Consider the following 23,250-nt stretch of genomic DNA (forward strand, 5'->3'; position numbering starts at 1 on the left):
AAGAACTGCCTGTCATTTAATTCTGGAATGAGATTTACTGATAGAAAACCAGCACAGATGTTTGAATAACAGATAGATGAAAACTCGGAATTAATGTTATGTAATAACTGTAGCCACGGTATGAGGAGATTAAAAAACATATTTTTTTTGTAGTTGTACTCTAAATATTAAAAACATTTATAAATACTATCATTGGCCAAAATGTTTGACTTTTAATATATATATGTATAAATATTTTAAATAAATTCACCTGAATTTTAAATGTTATCACCTGTTGTTAGTAAAATAAAGGGGTCACAATTAAAAATAACATTATCTTTAAATGAAATTAGCCATCTTGGTTAATGGACGACTGGTTTAGTTAATGATAGGTAATAGTTGGTAGATAGATGATGGTTGATTAAGACATTCCCCCTTAGATCAGTGGTTGTTTTTTGCTTCATATTCAAGGTTGTTTGGGTCATTGCTCTGTCATGCAGGGCATTCCTAAGGCGACAGTTAACAAGGTTTGATTTTCATTTGTGCTGCGTCAGTTCTCTGTCGAGTTTGACCGTTCAGTGCATGACGCCCTTCTTTGTCCATGGCTCAGATTTTAGTTTAAGGTTAAATGCATTGCCCTTAAACTCATCGGCCGGGCCAAAGTGTGTGGCAAGGTCACCGTTGCGATCATGCAGGAGTTAACACAAAGGCTCCTGGTCCCCTAATGGATTAGGCCCACCGTTCCTCAATCAGCGGCGGTCCGGCCTCCAGCCCCTCACAGGCCTTTCCAGCGCTGCTCTCCTTTCACACTCACCACATAGCCCTTAATTTTGAAATGACTTTTATAACTAGACAGTAAACTTCCAGTAGGTTAATGATGATGGCTTCTTCATCTGCCCAAATGCTCCTTTTGTCCACTCCTCCTCAGGGCCTGGACCCTACCCCCGTTCCCTCTGGTCACATCAGGCCTTAAACCCTGGTTCACCCCACTTTATAGTTCCACAGATAATCCCTTGGAACACACACACACACAAACAGAAACTCACAAACACACACACACACATGCACGTACATGCACACTCACTCATTCACCCTTAGGCTATTATCTCCTCTGAGCCCTGCTCTTGTCTCTTTCTCCCTCTCTTTCTTTCCATTTTCAGCAATGGCATTCAGCTGGAATGTTTGCCTTTGTTTGCGTGGCCTACTGGAAAGCCATGAATGACCTTAGCTCATCTGCTATCCTCACTAGCTCAGATTTGCACTTCAGGGCCCAGCGGGTAGTCCTGACTTGTGGGAGGGCGGGGGTTTTGGAAGGAGGCAGTGGGGCTTTTATAAGGAAATTAGAGCCGTGGACTGCCACCCGGACAGTAAACAACAGTGCGAGTCCTCACACCCTTGGCATTAACTGAAATGAGCAAAAAGGGGAAATCTGTTGCGGGAATTTTCACAAGGTCCCCAAATTTGTTTCTGTGTTGTTTTTTTTTCCTTCTTCCTTATTTTGACAGTCAAGCTGCAGGATTGTTTTCTTATTATAAGAGGCCAACGTGCTAACTAGCACATTTGGTTGTTGTTCTTCCCCACCTCTTGGTTTTCAACCACTATATTTGTTAAACCTCAACTGCAATTTACCAGTATTTGTCCCAAGTGAAAGAGCAAGAGAGAGATTTTAATGTATTTCATTCTTCTAGAAGTGAACTTGCAGCACGGAGCCTGGGGTTGAATTAACTTCAAATATTTACTGCAGTGTTTAATGTAGAGCTTGGCGCAGGACAATCAACAATCATAGTCCTTTTCTTCTTCAGTAATTCATTTTTTGTTGTTGTTGTAAAACAAAACCTGATTAGACCGCTTTTTTTAAAACTTATTTTCACCTTTTCTATTGAGAGTCAACTTAAGAATTTATTTAAAAAATATCCTCCTCCACATTCATCAAGAGGATGAAAACTGCCGTCACATTTTGGAATTTTCTTCACGGTTCTAAACTTGAGCTTTTGACATCAATGACATTTTAACTTGTAAACATGTTTAATTAATTACTTGTACACCTACATTTTAATTGATTTAAGTGGTTAAATGACTACATTTGTGGGATTGCTTTTGTATTTTGGTGTGTTTTTTTTTTTAATAATAAATCGACGGCTGACTTCATTAAGTTTATTCTACACTGCAGCAGTTAGCAGACTAACCTCCCTCACAGTCATGTGTTAAGCAGGTGCTGAGTCAGCACTCGGTCATGACGCCCGCTTCACTCTGGCTGGTCACATGACCCATCTGTCCTCAGGTGGCGGGTGCAGGGGTGCTTCCCCTTTTTTTCAGGGAGTTTAGCGGGAGCTGAATGCAGAGGTGAAGGATGGGTTCTGGGGGAGGGCAACCTTTCAATCCACAACCCTTTATATTTTTTTTTGAACAGTGTCCTTTGAGGCGAAACAAAAATGCAGGATTTAGTCATTATCTCCATTTTCAATGGTTTATTGTGAACAGGCCATGTCAAAGTCAGGGGCTGGGCATAAATCAAACTGACGGCTCTTTTCCCCAAGTTGAACTTGTGGCTCCGCTGCTATCTGATGGATCATTGTCAGGATTTCACTTTTGTTTCACCTGTTGAACCTCATCCTCGCAGCATAGCTGCCAGTCTCTAACCAACAACTAAAGCAAAGTCCTCAGCTGCTCGGACCATAGCAATAGCTGGACAAATTTCACAGTCAAACTCAAGCCCAATGTTTAGACAAATGTGGCTGATTGAGAGAGATGAGTGCATGAAGGCCCCGTCAGGACTAATGAGGGCTCTGATTGGCCCAGGCGGTTGTTTACAGCTACCCTCACACTGACTGCGCTGTAATATAACCATTGGAGAGGAGGTGAGAAAAGCTGCACACAACTTGATTAAAACAACTGTTGACTGTGTCTGTGGTAATGAACTGGAACATCAGTCACACAGCTCAGTGGAGCAGGACACCTGGGCCAGTAAACGGAGAAGTGGATAATGACTCTGTTTATGACAGAGACCGCTGATACCAGATATGATTTCTAGTGGAATCATCACCCCGGCACACAGGAAGGCCCTGTTTATAAAAACTGCTCTGGTGTTATTTGAAAGTGCACTGTTCCATTAGGTGGATGTCACTTTACTCAGGACTAATATTTACCCAACAGACCCCCCCCGACCTTAACTGACAGTAATTAGCTGGGAGAAAAATAAATACAGCTCAAAGTACAAATGAAATCATAAGGATTCTAAGCATGAGGGGTGAGACTAATTAGCATAGCATCAAACTGCTGATCTCGGCCTCTGGCTGTGACACATTTGGCTGTGTTTTCCTGTTTTGCAAATTAAAAATGAAAAGAAAACAGTGATAGATAAAAATCTAGTCACCACAATGTAACGATGCGTGATGTTATCGTTATCTAATAAATCATTTATGGCGCGCGCATCAGGTTTGTGGGCAAAATCATGACAAACAACTCTTCCTGTTTTTACTGGCCACAATGACTAATCAGTTGTCTGAACACACTGCTTGTGATTCATTAGTCATGAAAATAACCGTCAGTTGTTGCTGCAGTTTTGAAAATATTTTATTAAAGCCAAACAGACAGGGTGAGAAACGGTGATAATTTACAGCTATTATAAATATAGGCAGTGACACCTTTTACACAGTGTCATTAGATTATGTCCATTGTAATAAGTTCCCTTTCACGATAATGTTTTAAGGAGTTATAATGACCCATAATGCACCAGCATCTGTCAGTGGCTGCTGGTTTGCGTTGCATTTCCGTTTATTTATTTTGACCAGATGAGCCTGCGGTATTTATAGTGGGAGTAAAACCTCAGTGTGGGGTCAATCCCGGGCACGGCTATGAAGACAAAATGCTCAAGCTGACCTGAGACGAATTCCCCTGTCACTAAATTGGCCCCCAATAAAAAAGTCGGGTGAGGCATGCGGTGAGAAACTGGACTGTGAAGTCTCAGAGTGAGAGTGAAACTCGGGGCTCCCGTAACGGATCGCTCCACTTTTCTGGAATTCCTTTACATGATGCAACAGAGGTGTTGGCGGCAGATGTTGCGGCTTGCTGGGGGTCACGCGTGGCGAGGCTCTGCTGCCGTGTGGCAGCGGCAAGATGCTGCAGGTCCGCTTTCTTTGTTTGACCCCTCCCCACCACGCCGCCCCCTCCACTCCACAGGCCTCCAAGAGCATCTGTCACCACAGGGGGTCAGCAGGGCCAAGATGAATGATCCCCCGGTGGATTCCCTCCCTCCTTGGCAAATGGCACAGGACAGAGGAGGGCATAGGGGACTTGGGGGGAGGGCTCTGTTTGTATGTGTGTGTGTGTGTTTGTTTGCATGTGAGAGAGGGAGAGAGAGAGAGAGAGAGCAAGAGGGAGGGTTTTTGCTGAACAGTGTGGAAGAGTGGGATTCTCTCATTCCTTTCTATAGAGGATCATGACAAAGGTGACTTGAGAGCAACCAGAGAAGAGTGAATCTCCATATGCTGCAGGGATCGTTTCCACTAATTCCTCCCCAAAAGGATTTATTACCAAACATGGACTGTATCTGAAAAACAAAAACAAAAAAAACGCTGTCACATTTTGGAATTACTGCATTTGATTTGGATTCTTACCACATTCATCAGTACTTGTTGAGGAGTCATGGAAGGTACAGAAGTTTATTTTTCTGTTTGTTGTTTTTGTTTTTCTGGTGTGAAGCTCCAAGCTGTGTGTCACACAGCACTAATACGATGGGCTTTTAGCACCTAATTTACACAACATGGAAAGATGTTTGTCCTTTTTCTCTCTCCGCTCACTCCTCACTCCCAACCCCCTTTCTCCCGTGTCTGATGATCTGTCTTTTCACCACAGTGTTAAAGAATTTTCTGACCTCTTTTCACCTATTCCAACTGCTGTGACTTTTACATGTTTGAGCAGAACAATGAGGTTAAAACCATGGAGGTAAAAAGCCAGTTTTAAAAACATGCAACTGAAATAAAGTAGTACTGTAAATACTGTACATCACCTGAGGGAATGATATACACCTAATTGTGCATTTACTGGTTTTAAGTGGCTCTTATTCTTCTGACTTTGATTAAATGTCAAGTTTATCTGCATGGTCTGCCCCAACTGTAGCCACAGCCATGACTTTACAACTGTTTGGCCATAAATGAAGCATCTGCTGATGCAGACAGTGATAAAACCAGGCTGAGTTGTTGATCGTGTTTAACGTTATGCTGTGTTTTTATTCTTCTGTTGTTGACGTTGTCGACTTTGTAGTTTACGGTAAAACAAAAGGCACAATGAGAATAAAAAACTGGCTCGAGTTTAAAATTATTACGCTACGGAGAGTGGGACAAATTAGTGATCAGAGTTTTAAGATAGTGACTAAACCTCATTTAAAAATAACATTTAAAATAAAAGACAAAATGCAGAATTTGTCAGTTAATCTTGATTTATTTTCAGCCGTGAAGAGGCATTTTTCTCCACCATCTGTGAAAAGACACCCCTGTTACTGATGTCAGTACAAATACTACTGCAGTACAGTAGCTCTTTGTGCGTATGTTGTTTCTTTCATTCAGAGGGAGTACATGTGATTAATGTGTCTACATTTTTACACATCCCCTTGAAACTTGCCGAGACAAAATCAGCACGTCAGCGTCTTCTACGGTCCCTCAGTAAATGTCCTTACTGGAGAGGCCGACCCTTGCCAAGCCCCTCAGGCAGAGCATGTGTTGGTGTCAAGATTTACGGCACCTCGGTCCTCATCTTACGAGGGATCTGCGTCTCTCCCTTGGTGTTGTCAACCTCTCACGACAAGATAAGCATCAAAATATTTCAGGACTGTGTGTGTACTCTGGCTAATTAGAATGTGAAGGCTTCTGTGGAGATGCATATCATCTGTTGAATACCTCACTGTGATACAATATTACTCCAAATTTAATCTGCGAGTTACATGTGTTTATTCTTTTCGGTGGGGGCTCCTAACCTAAATTTGCAGTAGGTAATTTTTTGCAGCAGCTCAGGAGGTGAAGGAGGACACGCCACCATTGACACATTGATGTTTTCAGATTCTTTCAGCTCAGTTTGATCAGTGGTGACACATCTGCTAATCATTCACAAAGAGAGTTCCACTCAGTAAATGCAAGTTGAAGCTGCCTGTGTACACACATGCATGTAAAGGACTTGGACCCCAGACCTGCCGCCCTCTTACAGAATAAGTGATGACTGTGTAGATGTGTCGGTGCCCTGCAGAGAACTTTGCTTCTGTTATATCAGAGTCTGAGTGACAAAACAATACTTTGTCAAAGGGTCAAAGTAGCTGGCAGATCTATTCAGAGGGCGACGGTGTGTGTAGTCGGTGCTGCTACAAACTAAAGCACCCAATTGTGCTCCATGAAAATAGCCCCGGGGCTTTGGTATCACATAGCAGCTTTTAGCTCCATAACAGTCAGGTTTCAGCCACGAAAAATGTATGAAACAGCTTTTTGAATTTAAAAAGTTACCCAAAGAAATGATTTCTACAGATGTGTTGAAATGAAATCTGACAATGTATTTCCATGAAATTAGCCGGAATTCATTTGAACAAAACTGCATGAGAAACACGCTGGAAAAAGGACATTTAATTAGTTAGTAAGTTTGTTTTTAGCCTGTGTATCAGTTGAGATCCAGGGGACTAGAATGTCACAGTTTGATTCGATCCTCAATCCAAGGGTTCTGACAGTATTTCTTTCATATTAGGATAGGACTCTTGTTTGATTCGATCCTCAATCCAACGGTTCTGACAGTATTTCTTTCATATTAGATCTGTAACATCAGGCCACTTTATCACATGTTGACCAGGTGTGAGATGATCCAGTTGTATTGAACTCTCTCTCTGCTGCTGATAGTCTGTGTGAGCTAATCACAGATCTCCGTGCTCCCCTCCAGGTCTCCAAGCACTGAGTGAAATTTCTTTGCAGTCCATTTTTGACAAGTGGTACTGACCCCAGCATGTAGCAGAGGTGAACAAGTCCCTTCACGCCTGGGAACAATCTGACAACGTAAGTTTCACTCACTCTCTTTTTTTTTCTTTCTAATTCTCTGCTCGTGTCAGAGTTCCAGCTCTTCCTCAGGGGAGGTTCTAGGTTCTCATATTTTCTCTGTCACGGTCAGCTCAAATCCACTGAGGGGAGATTAGTGTGGTCTTTTCTGACCTGGGGTCACATTCATACAATCTGCTAATGCCACCCAGGAGGAGAGGAATGGACTTGAGTGACCAGCTGACAGGCAGGGCGGCAGTTTTAAAGTCAGCGTCAGTTCACCGGCACTTCCTGTGTCTCCATTCGTCTCTGAACATTTGACTACATTTTCTCTGGGAGGGGGGACTCATGTTTGACCATCCATCATGCAAACACTGGCTGCTGAGTCACCTGGACTAACCCTCCTGTCTGCCACTACAGCTGACCTTAGCAACACCTGAGTAACACCCAGAAACATCCGTTAGCCGACCTCTGCCACACAGTCGCGCTTTGTTTTAAACCGCGCATGCGATAAAAGGTCAATTCTTCGTGTTCACCTCCGGTCTGTGTGAGGTTAATGACAAACCTGTCCTCTGAGGCTTGAGGGTCAGCCGGCCAAAGAGGCCTCCGGAGCCTGATGTGACTTCTCAATTGAACAGGCGGAGGCAGCTTAAACTGCCCTCGGGCTCTCATTTCTGTTTTAACCCCCTTGGCCACTTCTCTCATTGTCTTTCAACGCAGCCCAGCTACCTTCCTCCCATCAGTTAAGCAACAAAATACTGTAGCTTCGTTCTGTTAAGCTGCTTATCTCTCCCACAGCCAGGCACTGTTAATCTGGTCTTTTGTCTGGGTTGGTCAGATTCCTCCCCAGGAAGGTGGTTAGGTAAACGCAGGGTCTGGAACCTGCCCAGGCTTGGACAGAGTGACACCAGAGACAAGAAAATCAACTCTAACTTGATTCTAGCCTTGTCTCTTCTAATGTTCAGGCCACGGCGTAGATAATAATTAACTAATCACATTAGGTTTGAGGCACAAAGGGGGAAAAATAAAAATATTTAAATTGAAAGTCACTGCAGCAGCAAACATTTAATGAACTACGATTTTAAAACAAAAGCAGCTCTGCAATAATATAATAAATAATAAAATACATTTTTAAAATAAGCAAATTTTAAAACAAACGCAGCTCTGCAATAATATAATAAAATACATTTTTAAAATAAGCACATAGCATAGGTAGGTGAGAACACAAACATGAGTTTAATATTAATATTAAATGTTCTTAATAGTTCAGCTTTGGGTTTGAGTAGGTGAGAACACAAACATGAGTTTGTTCTTAATAGTTCAGCTTTGGGTTTGAGATTATCTGCAGCAGAATTGTTAAAAATGATGAATCAAAAATATTTTAAAAATGCTTTAGTCTTCACTCATGCATAACCACAACAGTGGTACAGGGTCTGACTGAGGCAAGTTAAATCATTACCTTGTTTCCATCTCAGGTTTGAGTCGGTGACCGTGGTCAAAGATACGAGCAGTCCTGTCCCTGTAAGGTCATGTCAGGGTGCAGGCACAGAGGGAGGATTTTTTTTTTTTTCAGCTTTCCCGAAACCACTGACGTCTGCAGCCTGTGCAGCCTCCACTTGGCTGTTTATGATGTTTATGAACCACAACACTGACCTACACCTGTCAAATGTATCACAAGGACAAACTCTGAAAGGCATTTCAGGTTAAAACCCAGGCATCAGGAAAGCAGCCAGAACCTGTGTTTATTTTCCTCCTCTCCTCCCACACAGTTTGAACTCTGTTGATTAGGAGCTCGGTATTGAAAACAGATCCACTGACATGTCCCGGCTGAGCCGAAAGAAACAGGAGCGTGAGTAGGAAGTGCTAATAAGAGCAGCATTGTCTTTGAGCAGAGCTGCTCCTTCACCTCCCACTCTCTTGTCCATCTCACTTTTCCCCTTTGTGGGTACAAGCCTGGGCTTCTGTCCAGCTAACAGCTGCCACCAAAAGGCCAGTCAAACTCAGGCCCACGCGGTCGACCCCAGCAGATGTCCCACAGTGGACGCTAGGTTGAAGGGGGCACAGGGCAGCGGGAAGAGCCGTCAGAAATGCAGAGCCACAGAAAGAGAGGAAAAGGCATTGGCCTTGGCTGTTATATTTGGATATATATTTGGTTATAAGGTGGAGAAATGGAAGGGGGGCAGGGAGTGGGGGAGTGGGTATTTCAGATGTTTAGAAAATCTTAATAAACTATGGTAAAAGATAAGAAACAAACTTAATCATTTCCATCTGTTCTCTTTTATCAGTTGTTGTGTTTATGAAAAGATAAAATATGTCGTCCATCCATCAACGTAAAGGTCAAAACCTCTAGCTCACGTTCACTGTAATAAACAAAAAGAGAAAAAAACACTGAGAGCAAATCTTCTCATCTGAGAAGTCACGCTTTTACATCTCAGCAGAAAAGATTGATTCTTACATTGATTTACTGACGAACCCTTTCAGCTTGACGCACTTGAGAAAGAAAAGATTAAACTGCTATTTCAGTACACACTGTTGGACATCGGACTGAGCTGCATTAAAGTGTAACTGTGTATTAGAACCCACTCTGGAAGCTGATTTATATATGTTTTACTCTGTAGTGCACGTAGTTTGATATTTCTTTTTTCTGTGTCCACATTAAAATAATTACAGCTTTTTCTTTTATAAGATATAGCAAATATGTTCTTATGTCTACATCTGCAAAACAAATGTCATTATGAAAGCCCTGCCTGTAATGAGAATGACTCAGTCTGTGGAGCCAGACTTCCCTACAACGGCAGCAAACCTCGGACCAGACATAACCATTGTCGTGACTCTGCATCTTCTTTCTTTTCCCCTGCAGATAATGGGGAATTCATATGCCGGGCAGCTGAAGTCTGCTCGATTCGAAGAGGTTCTCCATAACTCAATTGAGGCTTCGCTGCGTTCGAGCAGCGGAGATCCACAGCCCATCTTCACACAGCTCTACCTGGAGCCTGAGCCGTATCCTAGAAACATAGAAGGTAGGATGGCAGCTAACAAGTTTAATAAACCAAACAGTCTGAAAGGACTTTGTCTCTGAGGAAAGGAGGATGACAGGAAGATGATTTGTTCCTGTAAGTGGAACACAGGAATCAGATGGAATTATTTTACCAAAAAAACATGAAATTATGTGATTAAAAAAAGTTATAAAATGGATCAGCCACAGATATGTCCATTTATGAGGACATTTACATTGAATTATTAAAAAAAAACTTTCAGGTTTATTTGCTCCATAAAATTATTTCTACATCATTTTACTGCAGTGACTCATTTAAACAAGGCCTGACCCCTTGAACGTACGAGTCATTGATTTATTGCTGTTTAAAATGGATGTAAAAGGTGTTTATGTCTTCATGTTGACATCGTCACTTGACTGATGACCCCACGATCAAAATAAAACAGTCGGAGATTGAAGAACAAATATGTAAACGTTTCATCTATTGCTATGAAAGTAATTTGATTAAAAATCTTCATCAGACATGAAGTCCAATGCTGATATCCATGGCGGGGGGGCACCAAGCCACGAGCACCTAAACAGTCATTCTTCCAATGATCTAGAGGAGCTGGAGGATGAGGATGACTCAGATAGCAACAGCCCTCCACTCCCCTATTTGCAGGCTCCTGCACCAGATGGCTGCTGCACCCTGGATGGTAATAATCCTCAGCAAATTAAAAAAACGAACTCTTTCATAAGAGAAAATGCATCTTTTCAGCTTGTTATTTTGTGGCTGTATTAGTCATTATCTCAGAAGTGCTTTTTTCATCATAACATCATATTTATTCCTCTGCTCTACTCTAAGGGTTCTGTCAGGCTGGTAAGGACCTGCGTCTGGACTCCATAGCAACAGAGTCTGTTGAAGTACCAGCCGGTTTTGAGTTGGTGGGTGCCAAGTCCCCCAGTGTCCCTGAGCATATCTTGGTTTGTGCTGTGGACCGCCGATTTTTGCCAGATGACAATGGGAAAAATGCACTTTTAGGTCAGTGCATGTCAGCCAGGATGAGGGAATAAAATGAGGAGATCCGTGCACCATTACAGTAAGATAAATTTGGTTTCATTTGATTCCCACTAGGTTTTTCGGGAAACTGTATGGGCTGCGGTGAAAAGGGTTTCAGATACTTCACTGAGTTTTCAAATCACATCAACCTGAAGTTATCGACTCAGCCCAAGAAGCAGAAGCACTTAAAATACTACCTGGTGAAGAATTCTCAGGGTGCTCTGTGCAAAGGACCCCTCATTTGCTGGAAAGGTAATTTTTTTTTTTAATTCACCAACCCATGCTGAAATATATTACTTTAAACATTGCACTTCACAGTTTTTGTTCCCCCTCTCTCCATTATTTTGCATGTTCAGAATGTAAATCGCGACAGTTCTCCAGCAGCGCGTCCACCTCGAAACCCAGCTCCTCCTCCTCCTCCCTCAGCAGTAAAGAGAATGGAGGCGTCAGTGGACACAGCTCCTCTCCTTTTTCACTCTCAGGTAAGACTAGTGGAAGGTTACAGTAATTGCAAACAAAATTAATAAAAAATATCATTAGTATATATTCTTAGCATCAGTAAATATTCTTACCATTACTATATATATTTTGGTATTTGTTGATATTCTTACCATATATATATATATATATATATATATATATACTGTATATATATTCCTACCATTAGCATATATTCCTGTCATTTTATATATGTACCTATCTTATAATAATCATAATAACAACAACAGTGATGATAATGATGATAATGATGATAATGAGGATTATTATTATATTATCAGTGTCTGTTGTTCTTAGCAGGGTTATGTGAAAAGCAGTAATAATTTCACTCTGCAAAGTTTTCTGTTATACTGCAGTACTTCTAGTAGTGAAGCCTAAATTATAGGTTAGGTCCTAAGTGACTTTTGGCAGAAGATTCCGTCTCTCTCTTTAAACCAGTGATTTGTTTTCGACAAAATGCCCTGTTCCTCCTTTTAGTCAAAGCAAAAAGGTCCTGAGCTTATGCCATTGATTTGTTCTAAACCTGGAAGCTGACTGTTAGCATGGATCTCACACATCCATGTCACATCGCTGCTGCGTGAGGCTTGTTGTTTTTTGGTTACTCCCATCCTGGTATCAGTGATCATTGGCTTAGGAAGCCCAGAGATTACACACAGCAACAAGCACCGCTCAGCCGCTGAGACATGTGGCTGACATGATTAATAAGAAGGAAAGGTTGTTTGTTTCCTTTTTCTCTCTCTGTTTGTTTTGTGCAAGCAGTACGGTCGGCGCTGCAGTAGTGCAAAGGCGAAGGGCAGGCGAGTTATCAATCATAGTTGGGGCTTCAGTTCTGGAAAATTAGAATGAAATATATGACTTGCCTAGTTCAAAGAAGGACAAAAGTTAAATGTTTGTTTTCACTACATCGCTGTTTTCCATTTTTAGATTCTCCCCCGACCAGAACAACACAGCCATCTTCTGTTTTCTTTGGGAGCCAGGACCTGAGCAGAGACTGCAGTTTCCTCAAACCTTTGACCTCTACACCTGGGAACAAAACTCTGCCCATAGGTGAAGATTTTTTTTTCTAGTACAGTGGTAACTGGTTTAAAAGCACAGATATAGGTCACATATTCATAGTTGTTTGTCAACCTATAGACACTGATAAGCATTTGCCTTTGAGAAACAACAGTGGCCCTGCTCTTACACTGAAAGATGTTGCTTAGCTACAGGTTGTTGTATTACATGGTTCAGCATAAAACAGATGGATCTGTGGCTGACCATGGAGCCAAGATTATCCTCTGTGAGGGCCTGTTCAGATGCACAAGCACACACACACACACACACACAGGCGCATAGAGGAGCACACACAAGCACGTGCACCTGCGCTCTCTTCTACTTACTAATCAATACTGGAGGAAGGAATGCTGTAATGACTTTTTAAGGTCTTGCTATCCATTAGCTCCTTTACAAGGTTGTGATATTGACAAGTAAAGATTACACATACCAATCAATGCTCTAGTGTATTGCATACACAGTGAATATGAGATTGGAAAAAGTCCATTGGGGTCATTGGCAAAAAGACGATCACGTAGAGAAAATCAATGAGTCACAGTTAGCACTGACACGCTGGGTATTTATGTTTTGACTATATTTCATGCCTTTATTCCTGATGTGTTTATTTAAGTGAGATGTGTTAGTGAGATGGCTCTTTGTGGACAGCCCCAGTGGTCCTCTCTGAACTGTGGGCACAAATACTAAAGGGATTACTTTGTTTTCCTCCAGCGCCATCATCAGGTCAAAAAAAAAGTTTTTTCCAAAATTAGTTTTTTTTAAGTAAAGACCAAAAGTAATGACATCCCTGGGCATATTTTTGTATTCAATTTATTTTTGTTATTAGCCTGCAGCTATTGCTAACCATTACAGCTGCTCCCCATCACCACTGTGGCTGTGATATTAAAAGGATTAGAGCATTTGAAAAATATGCCTACATGCAGCCTGTGCCATCTGCAAATAATTAGGAATAAATATAGAAAGTTTAATCGTGAAATTGCACGTATGTTTGTTTGCAGTACCCACAGCTCTGAGGGTGAACGGGCCAACAAATGGTCTGGGTGTTGATGGACGTCCTCCGTTACTAAGTCCCTCACAGGTCTCCATAGGGCCTCAAAGTCGAGGCTATCGTTCTTCTGATTTAGGAGACAGTACCTGTGAGTACAGCTTTGTGTTTTTGAGAAAATTCCAATATTTGTATTGAAGCAAATAACTTTTAAACCTTAACTGACCCATCTTGATCTATCATTAGTTTGATCTCCTTCACCTGTTTGTGTTTTTCAGTATCATCCGTCATGAATTCAGGCCCTCCAAAGAAGCGTCACAGGAGCTGGCACCCCAACTCCGCTATTCCTGTCCCACCAACAGCAGTACCAGTTCCAGCCATCAGGCCCATTGTTTGTACCCCAGGTCGGCTGCTAAACTCTTTAAAGCATTCTGCAAAACAAAAACAACAAAAAAAAAATTGACATGACAATGACAACAGCATCCATATGATTGTGATTAACCCTCGACATTGATTTGTCTTTCTCCTCCGTCACACCCAGGTTCTGTATTAGTGGTGACCTCTCCTCAGGCACAGGTACCTGGAGTCATTCAGCCTCAGCCGGTCCCAGCAGGAGAGACGGTCATCGTTCCTGACAACCTGCTTAACACGGCCGGTGTTCGCCCTGTTATTCTCATTGGTACAAATTTTATATTTTCTTGGTTGTTCGTCGAACTGTCGGCAAAGTTCAATAATAAATTGTAAATTTGATTTTTACCGATATCTAATATCTAAGCTCTAGTAAAACTACAGGCTATTTCTTCTATTTCTTTACATACTGTACACAAAGTTTAATCCTCGGTGTTCATTTGTGCTTGTCTAATGAAGACTTCTCTCTCCAGGCCATGGCACTTTACCTTATTTCTATGGAAATGTTGGTGATATCGTCGTGAGCCCTCTGCTGGTCAACTGCTACAAGACCAGTCAGCTCTCAGAGAAAACCCTGACCATTTTAGGCCTAAACAGAAGCCAACTGCTCAGTGTAGAGACAATGATTCTGCTCACTCTACAATATTTTGCACGTTTAGGTAAAAATGAAACTGCATTATCACACAAATATCTCTAATTGTTTTTATTTTTATTAGATATTCTTGGATGTGGTTAAGATTCTGATGCAATTATAATATTTTAACATTTTGGATCATTCTTTTTATTTATTATGTTTTTAAACTTTTTTTTTTCTGCAGCCTCAGATCAGATTCCACTGAGGGAGGAGCTGGACCAGATAGTTTTGAAGGCCATGCTGTGCTGTCCCGGCGGGCCGGCCATCTCCTTCTCCCAGCTACCCTGGTTGGCTCGACTGGAAGCCAGTGTCTCCGGGGGCAGCGTCCAGGTGGTGGTCACCCACAACTCTTTGGGTGAAGGCATTTCTGAGTCTCTGCGGTCTCTCATTGAGGGTCCTCACCACCAGCAGTGCCTGCCCACATATGTGGTCATCATCTGCGCTTCTAAAATGAGCACCAATGAGTTCTGCGTGCTTGTTTTGGGTAAGTGTTAATACCCAGATTAGTCACTGATTAAAGATGGTCACAAATTGCATGTAGAATTCTTTTTAAATATGTATTAACTTTCCACACAGGGAAGTATCAGGCACGGGCCTTAGCTGAAGGCATGCTGACAACCAACGAGTTTTTGAAGGAAATCAGTTACGAGCTCATCACAGGGAAAGTCAGCATCTTGGCCTCTCACTTTAAAACCACCTCATTAGGTGAATGGACGACACATCCTTAATTCTATCTTGATGCAGTTTCTGTTCCCATCTGGTACTGATTTGTCACTTTCTTTTTTCTTTTTCTTTTGGGTCCAATAGGAGACAATCTGGACAAGCAGTTGGTGCGATACCAACGACGGCGAAAAGGTCAGATGGTTCAGCCGTTCCACGGTGATGTCAGTGAGCACATCCATTCTCAGGAGGCTGCCAGCATGTCGCCACCTTCAGACAGAGGTAATACAATGTTGTGCTCTACTGTTTAAATAATAGACCTCTATATTCACACATTAAATAAAGTAATGCTAACAGCACGTTTCTCTTATGGTTACTCCTGTAGGAGAGCTCTTGACCAAGGTGTTCCAGACCTATCCAGCCCAGCTGAGAGTGGCTCGTAGCCTTCTCTCTCAAGTCTGTTCCATTGCAGACTCTGGGACCCAGAACCTTGATTTGGGTCGCTTTTGTAAAGTGGACTTTCTGGTATTGGTCCCACCCTCTCATGTTTTGGTGCACCAGACGGCACAACGCATCCGACAATCAGGTTTGTGTCAAATAGCAGCTATTTTGTCTAAAACTTGTTGTTTTGTTGTATTTTTCCATATGAATAATTCCATCGTTTGGATTAGTCACTAATAAAACAGGTGTTTTTGCAAAGCTTTTTGTCTCACTGAATGTCATTCCTTATTTTTTTCTCCAGGCGTGCTTGTGGATCTGGGGATTGAAGACCTTTCCTCAGCCCACCAGAAATCAGAGAAGTACGTGGTGCGTCTGGACAATGATGTTCACGCCAGGATGGAGGCCTTCATGAGAAAAGTCAAACTGAATCCTTACACTCTGTTTATCCTCATTCACGACAACTCACACGTCGACCTCACAAGGTACGCCTCACCCCAGAAACACAGGAACTGTGTTTGTCTACGTTGATAACGCCTGTGTGAAAATACAGGTTGTTGTGGCTGTGACCGCAGCCTTGGCCTGGAAAGACTCTGATAATAAATGAAAATGAGTAGAAACATCTACAAGTGACTGAATTGAACACATTCCTTCATATTTGGCAAATTGTTGCTCAGAACATTTGAGATGTGCTTTCCTTGTTTCGGACTTGGTGTAAATGAGGTTGTTACTGCTGAATGTTAAGCCAAGATCTTCTGTTTATTCCCTGCAAACAGCTGTCCTCTGCCCGACACATAAATTAGATCACTTCCTGTGTTCCCACAGAGTTCCTTCATTGGGGACAAAAGAAGTTCTTCCTGCTCTTATATACCCAAAGCTGCAGTGTTTTTGTAGTACCTCACGGACCACTGCAGTAGGATTACTGTTAAACTTACTACGTCTTTGACCTGTCTCTCCCTCCAGTGCCCTGTCTGGCTCTGTGTGCCACGGGGAGCTGCAGGGTCTGGCTGACCGAGTGGTGAACTGTCAGGAAGTCCTGAACGCCATGAACCTGCTTGTCCTGCAGGTCAGCTGCTTCCCATACACACTGCAGACCCACCAGTCCCGCATCAGCATTCAAAATGAGGTTCACTGGCCCTCCAACCACACTTTGGTCAGTATTTTCTTTTCTTTTTTTAATTTTAAATACTTCAACAATGTCAACAATTCAGGGTTAAACAGTAACAAACTGAAGTCAGTCTGAAAGTACCAATAAAATGTCATGTGAATTTTGTTTTCCAGCAGGGGGAGCAGTCTAACAGTGAATTACTGTACTTTGGCCTGAAGGACTACAGCAAATCCCTGCAGTGGGGCATGGCCAGCCCCATACTGCGCTATGATGATGCATTTGAGAAGATGGTTCACACTCTTCTGGAAAGGTCAGTGTGGGCTACACCAACAATCAGGAGAACAGAATGAGTTTATTATAGATTCTGTCCTTCTGCCAGTGTCCACCATTATTAAAGAATAAAACACATTATTCACTTTTATAAACTCCTGAAATAATCCTCACGTGTCACGTATGGTTTCAGACACCCTCATCTTCACAGCATGGTGATCCGCAGCTACCTGCTCATTCAGCAGTACACTGAGGCCATGATGGCCTTGACCTCCTCCCCGTCCCTTAGGGACCACATAACTCCGGAGACCCTGGCTATGGTGGAGGACCTGATCAGTGCTCCCAGCAGAGAGAGCTCCCAGGGCCGGGGCCACATGCTGCTGGTCCGTGTCCCCTCCCTGCAGCTGGCAATGCTGGCCCGCGAGAGACTAGAGGATGTGAGGGATAAGCTGGGGCTGCAGTTGTGCTTTGCTGTGCTGCTGGGAAGTCCTGCCTCTGAACTGAACCTGCACCGGAACTTCATCAGTCGCCTCAAGGTAAGGACGATGTGACAACACAGAATCTTTTTAAATTATAGGCCATGTTCCTAATGTATATAGAGGAGTGTTTTTTAATTTATTTTTGTTCAATTTTACTTACAGTGTTTAAAATTCTAATGAACTAAAGTTAAATGCCATGTAAGTCAGTAGCTTGTAGCTGAAAGCCACATCTTCCATTCATTTATATACATTTCCACACAGGCCTTTATTGTAAAATCAAATTTTCTTTGCAAATGATTTGTTTAATTTGTCTTGAAAACTCCACTGTTTAAACCTAATGTTAACAATGGAAATACTTATATTATATAAAAAGATGTTATTTGTAGATATTATCAAATAATACTTCCACTATTTAGGTAATTTCTATCAAGGATTGATACCCCAGGCCTATTCCTGTCCCTGCAAATTAAAGTAAATTTGAAAATGATATTTTGGTGCAGGCGTGGAGAGGCTGTGAAAATGAAGATTGGGTTCCTCACACCTACGAAGATCTGGAAGGTCTGCCTTGCATTGTCATCATGACAGGAAAAGATCCTCTGGGAGAGACGTTTCCCAGGTAAAAACACACAATATTCCATGACCCTGAGTGTGTATTACAGACTTGAAGAGTTCCTAAATTGTGTATTTTTTTATAACACCTCTAATTGATTTAATGTTGTTGCTTAAAAAAAAAAAGTATAAAACACTTTACATTTTCTTTCAGGTCTTTGAAGTACAGTGACCTTCGTCTGATCGACTCCAGCTACCTGACCCGTACAGCCCTGGAGCAGGAGGTGGGCCTGGCCTGCACATACGTTACCAGGGATGTAGTACAGGAGCCCAAAAAGACCATGGCTGCACGAGAACCAGACCCGGAGAAGACTTCTACAATTATAAATGATGGAGATGAACTGGAAAGACCTCAGAGCAATGGAAGCGCAGCCACCAGAACTTCTGGTGAGTTCCTGAACTCACCATCTCAATAAAGTTGGATTTGGACATTCAGAATTATAAGATTTAACCTGACTTTTTTTTATTATCATCCAGGTTCTTTAGCTGAGAATGGAGTGAGTTCCTCAGATGTGGCAGAGTCTTTTCAAAAGCCCTCCACCTCCACCGGCCCGCCAGAAGGCCCGGCCGTCTCTGACATGGCCACGGGCACACAGGACTTCAAGCAAGAGTGTGATTCACTGGGAATCCAAATCACACCCATACCCTCCAAATCCTCCAAGGCTTCTCCGTCGTTCTACTCCAGCTCCTCATCCTCCTCCCCCTCACCGTCCTCATCCTCCACTCAGAGGCCCAGCCAGTCCACGCAGTGCAGCAGAAGCCACAAACCCAGAAGAGTATCACCACGGACAGTCATCCTGTCACGGGCGGCGTACAGTCTGTTGGCTGGAGAGTCGGGGAGTCAGCTGAGCTCATTCTCCCTGCTGCCTCACGCTGATATGTCCTGGAGCAGCCCTCTGAGGCCTCCCATCACCCACAACCTACAGGGGGCAGAGCTGAGCACCCACTACCGTCAGTGGACCACGGCCAGACAGCATCACGCTGATTATGAAGCGCCGCCTGTGCCTCATCCCAGGCGCTTGTTACTAAGTGGACCCCCACAGGTAAAAGAACACACAGTGACAAATCTGACTTCCACGAATCTTCACGTTATTACAGAACATTCACGACTGTTTGACGACAAAGTTCACGTCACATCATTCACGTTACTAAAAATAAGAAGTATGACATGGAATTATAAATCTGTGAATATTCATTTCCATGTGACAGTGGTGATGTTTTGGTCTTTTACCAGGTCGGTAAAACCGGTGCCTACCTGGAGTTCCTTCGTATCATGTTTCGAATGCTCATCCGTCTGTTGGAGGTGGATGTGTATGACGAGGAGGAAGAGGCCGAGGGTGAGGATCATTCAGGGAAACATTCTGCACGTTGTTTTGTTTTTTCACGGTTCAGAGTCTTATTGATTCATGTATTTGTTAACGTCAGAAACGTCAGAGGTTACAACTCCAGGAAACACCCAGTGGCCGGACGTTGAGGACATCCGTAAGCTGCCCTTTGACCCTTACCTTCGAGATCCAAAATTCAGGAAGGCCAGCCCTGTTTTCTCGGAGAAAATGCCAAATGTCTTAAAAGGTCAGTAGAAGAAGAAACCCTTCTGGAGAAGAACTTTTATTTACTGTTGTGGATTTGTTTTCATGTTTAACTGAAATGTGTGGCTTTTCTCTTTTTAACCAGACTTCAGTCAGGAAGGAGTGGGCCAAACACCAGCTACACGAGTGACCAAGTCAATACGCCTGAGTCGGTTTGCGGCCCACAATGCCTTTCATCACTGTGAACAGTGTCACCACTACTGTGAAGCCAGCCCTGCCATGCAGGTGAGGCCCAGTCTCACGCTCACACTGGCTGCTGAGCCACAGCCTTTTTCATACACACACACTGCAGTGCTTTTACATTTCAGACGTCATTTGCTTTGTGATCCAGCACACGAGCGTCTGTCAGTGTTAATCATGCGTTCACCTTTTGTGTGTTTTATAGCTGACGGATTGTACCTTTCATGCTTTCACCTTCTGTTCGTCCATGCTGGGGGAAGAAGTCCAGCTCCAGTTTATCATTCCCAAATCCAAAGAGCAGCACTTTGTCTTCAGCCAGCAGGGCAGCCACCTGGAGAGCATGCGTCTGCCTCTGGTCTCTTTTAAGGTGAGTCGAGTCAGGAAGAGCAAATGTGTTCCCAAGTCGGTGCCACAGTTCTGGTCCTTCTCACCCGTACTTTTCTCCTCCTTCATCTCCAGGATCCTGATCTCTTAAAGAGTCCGATCTTCACTCCAACGACGGGCAACCAAGAACATGGCCTNNCCAAGAACATCGCCTACTGAACATTTTTCACGCCACGGATGGTGCGTCTCACGTGCACATTCTGGTGGTGAAGCAATGTGAGATGAACCTCTACAGGAAGTACTGGCCTAACCACATCCTGCTGGTGCTGCCAGCCATGTTCAACAATGCTGGAGTTGGTGAGGAACTTATTTTAAAAATCACATCATTCTTCTTAAACTTAAACAAAAGTTTAAGGAAAAAAAATCTTTGTTTACTAACAGTCACTGAGTTAGAATTACGTTTCAGATCCGGCCACATTTTGTGTTTTCTCATTGTGATATTTTTTCTAGTTTAAACATATAAATAAAAGTGAACCCGTGTTTGTGTTTGTTATAAGGTGCTGCTCGATTCATTATCAAAGAGCTGTCGTATCACAACCTGGAGCTGGAGAGGAACCGACTGGAGGAGCAAGGTGTCAAGAGGCAGGACGTGTGGCCTTTCATCGTCATGATGGACGACTCGTGTGTGCTCTGGAACCTCCACCACACAACAGACCCCAGGTAGTGTGTGTGTGTGTTTGCTGAAATGACGGAAAGGGCTAATTGTGCATTTGCCCAAAGACTGCAGTTCTTAAAATCTTTTTTTAGTTTTTAGTTTTTAGTTTGCAGACTAGAAGTCCCTGTTTTGTTTTGGTTTTTTTTTTAAACACTGAAAATAGCTCCACCCCCTGGTTTGAGATAAAAAGTTAAGCCACACAAATGAAACTCAATAATGCAAGCTATTTTTTGTTTTATTTAATTTTCATAAACCTGGACAGAAGTGCTACTGCACTCAAGTGCATTTACATTAGGCTTAAACAAAGACTATTTCATCTGCCAGTTTGATTCCTGCCTTAAATAGCTAAATTTAGAGAACAATAACGTCGAAGAACGTTGACCTTAAAACCTGCTGATGTCATGTTCTCTTCTTCCTGCTTTTGCTCCGTCGTTTAGCGAGACCTCAGATGGAAGTACGTCTCTACTAAATGTGTCTCTGAAGACGGTGCTGCAGCACATGGAGGCCACACCAAAGATCTGTCAGTATGCCGCGTGCGGTACTCGCAAGTGGAGCAGCAGCCTGGTCCATCGGTCCCGCAGTCAGCCCTTCAGTCGCTGTCATCTCCACGACTTTGTCCTGCTTAACGTTGACCTGACGCAGAATGTTCAGTACGACCTGAACCGGTGAGTGAGTTGAATGATGCGGTGGTCGTGTGTGAACTGAAAATGGCGGTGTTGTCATGCGGTGTTTGTTGCTGTTCTGTCACAGGTATAGCTGTGAAGAAGTGGACTTTAACCTGAGGGTGAACAGCAGCGGGCTGCTGATCTGCCGTTTCAACTACTTCAGTCTCATGAAGAAACACATTCCAGGGGAAAGCAATGATTTCTTGGTCAAACCAAAACTAATGGTAGGTTTGTGGTTTCCTCTGGGGAAGTCTGAGTTTCTTCAGATAGTACCTGTCCAGTACTTCATATAACTGACGAATATCAAATGCTGACTCTTGTTTCTGCAGGAAATAGAAAACCCCGCTCTAATCAGCCCGTCCCAGTATGTCTGTGCCCCAGACAGCGAGCAGACTCTTCTAGATGCTCCGGCCCAGTTCCTGCTGGAAAGGTTCCTGCAGAGCTGCAGCCACAAACTGTTTCCAAAGGCTGTTCAAAACAGAAACAACCCAGTTCTGTCCATCGATAGTTACCTTAACATCAGCCCTGAGGTGAGAGCTCCCCGGAGACGGCACTAGAAAGACCAGAGGAGGCTCTTAGTATAATCCTCTCAACCCTGAACTAAAGGAAGGCTTGACAGCCAGGCTTTTTCTGCAACTTCTCCAAGTGTTCACCTGAACGAACAGTTCCAGGGAAAACACTGGAGACTTTGCCCTAAGCCACGAAGTTGCTGTGTTCCTTTCCAGCTTACAGCTGGGTTGTGCATGTTTTCTTGGGAACTGTTTTGCATTTGCATCGAAAAGTATTTGTGCAGATGACGTTAGCTCCCCAGTTAGCTTAACCAGGCAGAAACCACTGGCACATCTGAATGTGAACATCAGATGAATCCCAGTGATTCTGTTCTGTGCAGTTCATAAAGTTATTATCTCAGTGTAATTGCTGGTTGTCCTAACTTTTTTCCTGTCATATTTCTTTCACAGATTTCCGTGTGTTACTTTAACTCCCGTCCTCACTCCACCAACCTGAGCCATCAGGGCCTGGTGTTCAGTGGCCTCCTGCTGTACCTCTGCGACTCCTTCGTGTTTCCTGGACTGCTCAGGAAATTTCGCTTCCTCAAAGGTGAGTAATTCAAGTCACATGCACTTCGTACCTGTGCCTCTAATCTGCTGCCTGGCACTAATTCTAATGTATTCTAATAAGTCTGCGTGTAGATGATCCGGATCATCTGATCCTGCGAGTTAACAGTACTAAACAGTACTGAGTAAGGTGGTTGTTATTTAAGATGTCAGTTTTTGCTCAAGTACCATATTGTACTACAGTATACAGTGTTAATATATGTGTGATGTGCAGTTTAGCTTTTGGACAAAATCCAATCAAAATCCGATTGTCCCAGGTGTAGGAAGTCAAATGTTAACTGATGTAGAGAGGACCTGTCTGAGAGACTGTCTGACCCACTGTCCCCACTCATGTCCACAGGAGCCACTCTGTGTGTGATCTGCCAAGACCGAAGTTCTCTGCGTCAGACCATCGCCAGGCTGGAGCTGGAGGACGAGTGGCAGTTCCGCTTGCGTGACGAGTTCCAGACAGCCAACTGCAGCGAAGACCGGCCGCTCTACTTTCTGACTGGCCGCCACGTTTGAAC

At 43.2% G+C, this 23,250-nt stretch overlaps 1 protein-coding gene across 1 annotated transcript; it reads left to right on the forward strand.

Annotated features, from left to right (window-relative positions):
* The first annotated feature begins 274 nt into the window (after positions 1–274).
* Positions 275–23,248, forward strand: greb1l (GREB1 like retinoic acid receptor coactivator). Its single transcript, XM_008334459.3, is given in 35 exon segments — positions 275–4,630; positions 6,892–7,004; positions 9,844–10,003; positions 10,500–10,673; positions 10,823–10,999; positions 11,093–11,269; positions 11,374–11,499; positions 12,440–12,562; positions 13,564–13,701; positions 13,829–13,954; positions 14,092–14,229; positions 14,432–14,617; positions 14,777–15,076; positions 15,169–15,297; positions 15,400–15,534; positions 15,638–15,838; positions 15,995–16,175; positions 16,654–16,843; positions 16,972–17,108; positions 17,262–17,604; positions 18,048–18,163; positions 18,311–18,543; positions 18,634–19,199; positions 19,391–19,493; positions 19,582–19,728; positions 19,831–19,970; positions 20,131–20,292; positions 20,385–20,444; positions 20,447–20,606; positions 20,807–20,969; positions 21,402–21,629; positions 21,715–21,853; positions 21,959–22,159; positions 22,589–22,727; positions 23,085–23,248. Coding segments are annotated over 33 exon segments (5,859 nt in total). The 5' UTR covers positions 275–4,630; positions 6,892–7,004; positions 9,844–9,846.
* The last annotated feature ends 2 nt before the right edge of the window (positions 23,249–23,250 follow it).

The sequence above is a fragment of the Cynoglossus semilaevis genome, chromosome 20 (assembly GCF_000523025.1).
Source record: "Cynoglossus semilaevis isolate Cse_v1.0 chromosome 20, Cse_v1.0, whole genome shotgun sequence".
Taxonomy (NCBI): Eukaryota; Metazoa; Chordata; class Actinopteri; order Pleuronectiformes; family Cynoglossidae; genus Cynoglossus; species Cynoglossus semilaevis.